This window comes from Chiloscyllium punctatum, chromosome 51 (genome assembly GCF_047496795.1).
Source record: "Chiloscyllium punctatum isolate Juve2018m chromosome 51, sChiPun1.3, whole genome shotgun sequence".
NCBI lineage: Eukaryota > Metazoa > Chordata > Chondrichthyes > Orectolobiformes > Hemiscylliidae > Chiloscyllium > Chiloscyllium punctatum.
This window is the reverse complement of record NC_092789.1, coordinates 8,794,652-8,804,201: the sequence shown is the minus strand read 5'-3', so window position 1 is coordinate 8,804,201 and position 9,550 is coordinate 8,794,652. Positions and strand designations below refer to the sequence as shown.

Below are 9,550 nucleotides of genomic sequence, written 5' to 3'. Positions count from 1 at the left end.
CACAATGTTGGTGGACAGCAGTCAGATTCAATTGCCAGGAGTTCAAAGACAAGATAAACAGAATGTCAGGAAGCATCATCAACACTACAGGTTAGAGCTCAGAAGCAGTAGAGATCACATAATGTCACTTGGTGTATCCTCCCTGTTACCAACTTATGAGAAATATATAGCATAATATATTTGTAAGGACATTGGTCAGGTACATGAACTATCGATTCGTTATAATGGAACTATATAGATTGAGGTAGGATTATTGCAAAGGGTGTGAGGCGAAAGTCTTCCTTGTGCATTTTCAGCAGGACTTTCTTCAGTATATTTCCAATTTAAGGAGGAAATGTTGGATTTGGTGAATGAGGTACTTGAGAATTGACATGCACTGAACTGGCAAGCAGAGAGCATTTATAGAGTCATCCAGTATGGAAACAGAACACAATCCCAACCTAAACTAGTTCTGCCTGCTTGTTCCTGGTCGATATCCCTCCAAACCTGCCCTATTCATATATCTATCTAAATGTCTTTTAAACATTGTAGTTGCACCCGTATCCACTATTTCCTCAGAAGGTTCATTCCACATGGAAACCACCCTCTGTGTAAAAAAAAGGCTTGTGTCACTTATTTTAAATCTCTCTCCTTTCACCTTAAGAATGTGCTCCCTAGTCTTGAAATCCCCCATTCTAGGGAAAAGACAACTACCATTAACTCTATCAATACTTCTATTATTTTATGAACTTTTATCAGGTCACCTCAGAATCTACTACACTCCCATCCGAGACAATGTTCTTACTTTAAAAAGGTTATTTTGTCCTTTTTTTCCCCAGAGAGGTCAAAAATGCAGCGGTGTCAAAGAATCTAGGAAGAGGCTAGATTAACGATGGAAGGGGAGTGGCCAGTTCTCCCAGTTCAGGTTTTTTTCTAGTTTGTTTCAGCTGCAGCAGTTGTCAAGATGTGCAAGTCGAGGGGAGTTACAAGCTTCAGTACAGAACTCCTTTGACCTTTTTCTGAAATCTCTTTGGATGTTGTTCCCTCCTGCCAGTAAGAATCTGTGTTTGAATTTACTTTTTTGCCAAGAGGTATGTTTGTGGGATGTTGCTGTACAGAAGCTGTTAATTAATAATAGTTACTGCATTACGTCTGTTATGTTTTCAAATACTTAAGTCCATTTTGTTTTGTTCGGGTTTCAATTGCAGTCTTTAAATAAATTTGGTTTTGCTTAAATCTTTTTTTTTAAGCATCACAACTGGAAAATCCACTTCACATCTGCCTTTAAGATAAGAAAAGTTAGGGTCTAGGCAATCTTCTTAAAATATTTTGAAGGGTCTGGCCAGGTCCATAACAAGTGAGCAAAGTCCCAGCCTATCCAGCCTTTCTTTATAATTCAAAGCCTCCTTACCCGGCAACATCCTGGTAAATCTCTTCTGAACTCTGTCCAGCTTGATAATATCCTTCCAATAACAGGGTGACCCGAACTGGACACAATATTCCAGAAAAGGCCTCACCAATGTCCCGTGCAACCTCAACATGACTTCCCAACTCCTACACTCAAAGGACCAAGAAATAAAGTGAAGTGTGTCAAACCTCTTTCTGACCACCCTGTTTGTATCTGATGCAAACTTCAAAGAATTGTGTACCTCCACCGGTGGGGTCCCTCTCTTTTACAACACTACCCAGGGCCCTACAATGAACTGTACATGCCCTAGCCTTGTTTGTTGTATCAAAATGAAATATCTCACATCTATACAGATTTTTTCAGTATTGATCCATTTGATAGAGGTCCCTCTGTAATCTTTGAACACCTTCTTCACTGTCAACTATGCCACTAATTTTGGCCATGATTTGGAGATAGACTGGGGTGTACAAAGTTAAAAAAAATCACACAACACCAGGTTATAGTCCAACATGTTTAATTGGAAGGACACTAACTTTTGGAGCATCGCTCCTTCATCAGGTGATCACTACCACTTGATGAAGGGCCGACGCTCCGAAAGCTAGTGTGCTTCCAATTAAACCTGTTGGACTATAACCTGGTGTTGTGTGATTTTTAACTAATTTTGGTGTCATCCACAAACTTACTAACCATGCTTTCTCATCCAAATCATTTATATAAATGTCAAACAGAAGAGAACCTAGACTCTTGTAGAACACTGCTGGTCATGGGCCTCCAGTCTGAAAAGCAACCCTCCACTATTACTCTGTCTTTGACCAATTATGTATCTAATTGGCAAGGTCATCCTGGATCCCACATTACCTCATTTTACTAATTATTCTATCATGCGGAACCTTCTCAAAAAGCCTGATTAAAATTCAAATAAACAACAAATAAAATACTGCTCTCCCATCAATCTTTTTGGTAATTTCCTCAAAAAATTCAATCAATTTTGTGAGACATGATGTTCATAGAACATAGAACAATACAGCACAGAACAGGCCTTTTGGCCCACGATGTTGTGCCGAACTTCTAACCTAGATTAAGCACCCATCCATGTACCTATCCAAATGCTGCTTAAAGGTCGCCAATGATTCTGACTCTACCACTCCCACGGGCAGCGCATTCCATGCCCCCACCACTCTCTGGGTAAAGAACCCACCCCTGACATCTCCCCTATACCTTCCACCCTTCACCTTAAATTTATGTCCCCTTGTAACACTCTGTTGTACCCGGGGAAAAAGTTTCTGACTGTCTACTCTATCTATTCCTCTGATCATCTTATAAACCTCTATCAAGTCACCCCTCATCCTTCGCCGTTCCAACGAGAAAAGGCCGAGAACTCTCAACCTATCCTCGTACGACCTACTCTCCATTCCAGGCAACATCCTGGTAAATCTTCTCTGCACCCTCTCCAAAGCTTCCACATCTTTCCTAAAGTGAGGCGACCAGAACTGCACACAGTACTCCAACTGTGGCCTAACCAAAGTCCTGTACAGCTGCAACATCACTTCACGACTCTTGAATTCAATCCCTCTGCTAATGAGCGATAATACTCCATAGGCCTTCTTACAAACTCTATCCACCTGAGTGGCAACCTTCAAAGATCTATGTACATGTTCCTTGCACAAAACCGTGCTGACTATCCCAAATAAGTTTTTGCCTCTTTCTAAATATTCATAAGGGATCACCTCCAAACATTTACCCACAACTGAAGTCAGACTCACTGGTCCATCGGTCCCCGGTTTCTCCTGACAATCTTTCTTAAACAAAGGTACAAGATGAGTCACCCTCCAGTCATCAGGCACCTCACCTGTAGTTATAGATGATGCAAATATTTTTGCAACAGTTAATTGGAGTAGACTGTTTGCAGTGTATTATTTTTTAATTGTAGATTTGCAGCATCTGCAACATTTTGCTCTCACTAAACCACTTATCCAAAGCCACAATGAGAACAAATGCCAAGCACGGATGAGCATTAACCAGAACTAGAATTAAACTGTTTCAATGAACAAAACACCCTTAAAGAATTTATGTCCAGCATTGTAACAAGTTCAATTTGAGAAAGTTAAAGTAAATAATAAAATATGTAAATACAAGCATGTAACACATTTCATACAGGAAAGAAACATTTGTGGTGTTTACTTATAGCATTTTAATAAAATTGGAGGTAGCGACTCACAAGTGTGATGAGCCTGTGGTATGTTTTGTCCTGGCTCCATTTAAAAGATGGATTAGAGGAGGACAGGTAGAGAGCAGTCTCTTGAGAAGATAAATAACTTGAGGCCTTGGGGTGTTTATTTAAAGTTGGAACAATAGAAGCAGACTGAGTGGGTGTTGTCAAGGTATCTCAGATCAAGGATTTTTATTTAGTTTTCAGCAGTTGTTGATGGAATCTCAGGCGTGTTGACAGCAGTGATTATCTCTCAGCTGATACGCTGAGTTTTATCTCAAAATTGTCTTTTCTCCTGGATTGGAGAACTGCATCTGAGCTAATCTGTTTTGGGAATTTGCCTTTGCCAAAGGTGTGTTTATGGGATGTTACAATATTGAAACAGTAACTGTTTAGTAGTAAAACAATCTATTACTGTTTAGTTTTGTATCTGGAACACAGCACATCACATTCACCCCTCAAATAAGAAAAAGTTCGGGTCTCGGCTATCTTAGAGTCATAGGGTCCGACATCACGGAGACAGGCCCTTTGGCCCGAAACAGTTCACACTGACCAAATGTCCATGAATGCTAACCCATTTCCCTGCACTTGGCCCATATCCTTGTAATCCTTTACTATCCATGTATTTCTCCAAATGTTGCTTATGTACCCACCTCTGGCAGCTCCTTCCATATGTGTACTATCCCCTGTAAAAATGTTGCCCTGCAGGTTCCCTTTTATTCTTTCCTCTCTAATCTTAAACTGATGCCCTCAAGTCTTTGATTTTCCAACTCTGAGAAAAAGACTGCATTCATCCTATCCATACCTCTATTAATCTTATACACTTCCAGGAGATACCACCCTCCGCCACTCCCCCCCCTCCCCCCAGTCTCCCACTACGCTGGAAGGAAAGAAATCCTAGCTTGTCTAATTTCTCCCTATAACTCAGACCCTTGAGTCCTGGCAAAAGCCTGATAAATTTCTTTTACACTCTTTCCAATTTAATAATATGCTTCCTATACCAAGACAACCAAAAACTGAACACATAAAACATAGAACATTACAGCACAGTTGCACCGACCTGTCATACCAATCTGAATCCCATCTAACCTACACTATTCCGTGTACGTCCATATGCTTGTCCAATAAAGACTTTAATGTACTTATAGTTGGCGAATTTACTACCGTTGCATTCAAAGCATTCCATACCCTTACTACTCTCTGAGTAAAGAAACTACCTCTGACATCTGTCCTATATCTATCACCTCTCAATTTAAAGCCATGCCCCCTTGTGCTCGCCGTCACCATTCTTGGAAAAAGGCTCTACCCGTCCACCCTATCTAAACCTCTGATTATCTTAAATATCTCTATTAAGTCACCTCTCAACCTTCTTCTCTCTAATGAAAACAGTCTCAAGTCCCTCAGCCTTTCCTCGTAAGACCTTCCTTCCATACCAGGCAACATCCTAGTAAATCTCGTCTGCACCCTTTCCAAAGCTTTCACATCCTTCTTATAATGCGGTGACCAGAACTGTACACAATACTCCAAGTGTGGCCGCACCAGAGTTTTATACAGCTGCAGCATTACCTCATGGTTGCAGAACTCGATCCCTCTATTAATAAAACCTAAAACACTGTATGCCTTCTTAACAACCCTGTCAACCTGGGTGGTAACTTTCAAGGATCTGTGTACATGGACAATGAGAACTCTCTGCTCTTCTACACTACCAAGAATCTTACCATTAGCCCAGTACTTTGCATTCCAGTTACTCCGACCAAAGTGAATCACCTCACACTTGTCCACATTAAACTCCATTTGCCACCTCTCAGCCCAGTTCTGCAGCTTATGTATATCTCTCTGTGACCTACAACACCCTTCGTCATTATCCACAACTCCACCGACCTTAGTGTCATCTGCAAATTTACTAACCCACCCTTCTATGCCCTCTTCCAGGTCGTTTATAAAAATGATGAACAGCAGTGGACCCAACACCGACCCTTGCGGTACCCCACTAGTAACCGGACTCCAGGATGAACATTTCCCATCAACCACCACCCTCTGTCTTCTTTCAGCAAGCCAATTACTGATCCAAACTGCTATATCTCCCACAATCCCATTCCTCCGCATTTTGTACAATTGCCTACTGTAGGGAACTTTACTGAATGCCTTGCTGAAATCCATATACACCACATCATGTTCTAATCCAGGAACACGGACACGGGTCTTCTAGCACAGTGAAATTGTTGACAGCACAGTTGTTTATAAACTGAAATGTTCACACGACCACCTTCAGTTTGCGCCTGGATTCCCGCATTGACTCCAGGTGTCTCTTTCCAGTTGGAGTGAATTGGTTTTCCCACAGTCTGAAACAGATTAAAGATGTTTTAGGAATTAAAACTAGGGAGCTAAACAGTCAAGAAAAGAGAAATATGGGTTAATAGCTCAACAACAACTACAAACAAATACAGTCCAGAAGGGAATGAATCCTACTTATATGTTATTCATTACATTGAACGTTATAAAGACTCACTCAATCCGCTCCAAACTCCTGCAGTTCAGAATGAGATGGCTGATGGCTGGGACAGATTGGTCTGTGAAGAGATTCGTTCCCAATTTCAGAGTGGTCAGTGTCTGGTTTGTACTGAGAGCACTCGCAAGATCCTTAGTACAAGAATCTGAGAGACTGGCACCCCACAGACTACACACCAGAAGGAGAGAGAGAGAGAGAGAGAGAGAGAGAGAGAGAGAGAGAGAACATGAATAATAGCAAGATTTAGACAAAACTCCCAATGATTATCTAATAACACCAATGGGATCACAGAACACCAGGCTCACAACCACCTAATGAAGGAGAAGTTCTCCAAAAGCTAGTGCTTCCAATTAAACCTGTTGGACTATAATCTAGTGTTGTGAGATTTTTAACTTTGTTCCTGGGAGGAGCTATCGAGCTGTTAGTTGTTTCTAAGCTGTAACCATAATGCTTCAGTAGAAGCTAGGTGTACTTTGAAGTATAGCCTGACGTATTACCTCAGATTCTTTTTTATTTTCATGATTTGCGACTAGCTATGAAGTACCAAGTTACAATTCTATTTGTTTATCACAATTGAACCTTTCCTTGGCCAAAGACCTAATGTGGCCATCCTTTACCATTTAGGATCAGTAGCTTAGACTAACAATAAAAAGGAACAAGAGTGGTATTGAATCCAGCCAGGGATTCCCATATGATTCTATTAGAGAAGATAAACACAAGAATCCAATTCTTACCCCAATTCCAGAATTTTGCATGTTGGGTTATTCAATGCCACACATAGCAGTTTCACTCCTGCATCTCCCAGTTTATTGTTACCAAGGTTTAGAACAGTCAATGACTGATTTGTAATGAGTGCGTACGTGAGTTCTTCGATACAAGAATGTGAGAGACGATTATCATGCAGCCTGGGAATATGGAGGGTTGGGAAAAGTGGGTAATGGAGAGCGAGAGAAACAAATAACATAAATTAGGATAATTCCCATTGTTTGCTCAAAACTTTATGATTCATAATGATAATAATGCTTCGTGTTAGACCTCCAGTTACTCTAAATACAATCTCTCTGTCTGGTACTTACACCAGTTCCTGCAGTTTGCAGTTCACATTCCTCAGAACCCCAAACAGTCGTTTTACTCCAAAATCTCCGAATTTATTTTCACCCAGATTCAGACTTATCAATGACTGGTTTGTACTGAGAGCTGAGGCAAGATCCTGGGCACAGGAAGCTGTGAGGTGATTATCATTCAGCCTAGTGATCAAAACAGATAGGAATAACAGAAGTGTACGTCCTTGGTGTTTATTGTTAACATTATTATTGATACTAATACAGATGGACAGAATGGAATTCAGATGTTAAGAATGAAGGGCAGTAGCTATTAATAACCTTCCAACTGGTGATAATGTACATTATTAGATATCCTGCTTCGGAAAAATCATGCACAATTTGATGCTTACTGCAGTTTTTCTATTTGACAATCTGAGCTCCTCAGCGCTTCAGACAACAGTTTCACTGCTGGATTCCCCAGATCATTGTTCCTCAATCTAAACACAAAGAAATCATGAGAAACACTGTGAATGAAATTCTGCCTCTGATGTTATTTTGCTCTCAGCTGTAAAACATTGAACAAACTTAAGGAAATTAATACTCAGATTTTCATGTCACTGACGAACTGTTCTATGCTGTTCAGTTCTCAAAATGTTCAAGCACCATCTATGACAGTGTTGCATCATATTGTCCTATCCATGTGAAGTTGTTTAATATCCTTCAGTCCAGTATGACTTCCTATGACCAAACTTTATCTCGTTGAGCAGACAGAGTTCAGTGCGCTTTGGTGACCGATGCCTGCATTGTTCACAGACATGTTTAATATCTGTTGTTCCTTAAATAGGAGATTTATTGGGTCACGTGAGCATCTCTGAATTTAATTATAAAAAGTATTTGACCTTTAAAATAACTGAGGCTTGTGTTACATTGAGAAATGGAGCAAACTGTTGCTTCAAGCTTATTATTGAGGATTTTATCTTACAAAGGTTGTTCATTTTCCCAGTATGTGTTTTAAATGTGCCCAGTTCCGCAAGTTCAAAACTGCATCAGGACAATGTTATTCTGGTCCCGTTAGAATGGTTATACATGTATTTCGGGTACAGCTGCCTTGACAGTTATTGGAAAATTTTCAGAAGTTGCCTCTGTGATCGGCATCTCACATGCAGGTCTGGATAAAGGGTGATTGCCAGATTCACTTCCCCATTCTAGTCAGTATATACTCACAATGCATGAGGCTCCAATGCTAGCTGGTGTATGTCTGAAATCCTGGGACAATGCATCACGAGCCATTATACCTGTATACTTAAAACTCCCAAATGTATTTTAGTTTAGGAAAGTAAATAAATCCAATAATTATATAGACTTAGAGCTGAAACATGTCATATTTTCCCAATATTTGTTCTTTTTTCATTTATAGAATGTGGTTGTCACTGGCTGGACTATCATTTATTGCCCAGAGGACAGTTAAGAGGTACCCACATTTCTGTGGGTCTGAAGTCACGTGTACAGCAGAGCGGGTAAGGGCAGCAGTCTCCTTTCCGAAAGGACATTAGTGGACCAGAGGAGTTTTCTGACGATCAACAATGGACTTATGGTCGTCATTAAGCTCTTTAATTCCAGATATTAGATTACTTACAGTGTGGAAACAGGCCCTCCGGCCCAACAAGTCCACACCGCCCCGCCGAAGCGTAACCCACCCATACCCCTACATCTACATTTACCCCTTACCTAACACTATGGGCAATTTAGCATGGCCAATTCACCTGGCCTGCACATCTTTGGACTGTGGGAGGAAACCGGAGCACCCGGAGGAAACCCACGCAGACACGGGGAGAACGTGCAAACTCCACACAGTCAGTCGCCTGAGGCGGGAATTGAACCCGGGTCTCAAGCGCTGTGAGGCAGCAGTGCTAGGCGCTGTGAACATATTTAATGCAAATTCCAACGTCTGCCATGGTGTGATTTGAAGCTGGGTCCCCCCATATATTATCTGCATCTTTGGGTTAACAGTCAAATAATAATATCAATAGGCCATCGCTTTCTCTTTTTAGCCCTCACCCTTCCAACAAGACAATTAAAAACACAGCAATAAATATCAAACCATTTTATAAAGTTATGTTCCCATTGTTTCTACTTAAAATTGGAGATGTGGAATATATTTTAAATTAATTGTTATTTAGCCATGTAATATTCCTATTTCCTGTCCATTTTTCAACTGTACTTAATACAATTTAATTTAAATGGACCATTGCCTTTTGGGCAAACTTTCTAATTGTTCTGAAAAATCAGTTTCACATGTTCAGTTATGAACCGAGTTACAAAGTGATTGAGCACAAATATAACCCATGTAAAACAATCAGTTTATCTCTGCTTTCAGTAAAATGTATCCATGGAGAACGAAA

The 9,550-nt window shown here is 40.5% G+C and overlaps 1 protein-coding gene across 2 annotated transcripts in view; it reads right to left on the bottom strand.

Annotated features, from left to right (window-relative positions):
• Positions 1–2,759: 2,759 nt before the first annotated feature.
• Positions 2,760–9,550, bottom strand: part of LOC140470495 (NACHT, LRR and PYD domains-containing protein 3-like) — a 108,933-nt gene continuing 102,142 nt past the window's right edge. The window contains exons 8-12 of one of the 2 annotated variants that reach the window (XM_072566606.1): positions 7,559–7,645; positions 7,182–7,352; positions 6,840–7,010; positions 6,106–6,273; positions 2,760–5,938 (exon numbers count right to left, since the gene is read on the bottom strand). In XM_072566606.1, coding sequence (XP_072422707.1) covers positions 5,851–5,938; positions 6,106–6,273; positions 6,840–7,010; positions 7,182–7,352; positions 7,559–7,645 — 685 coding nt within the window. In that variant the 3' untranslated portion in view covers positions 2,760–5,850. The remainder of the gene's footprint in view (positions 5,939–6,105; positions 6,274–6,839; positions 7,011–7,181; positions 7,353–7,558; positions 7,646–9,550) is intronic. The other variant, XM_072566607.1, reaches the window with a different exon arrangement.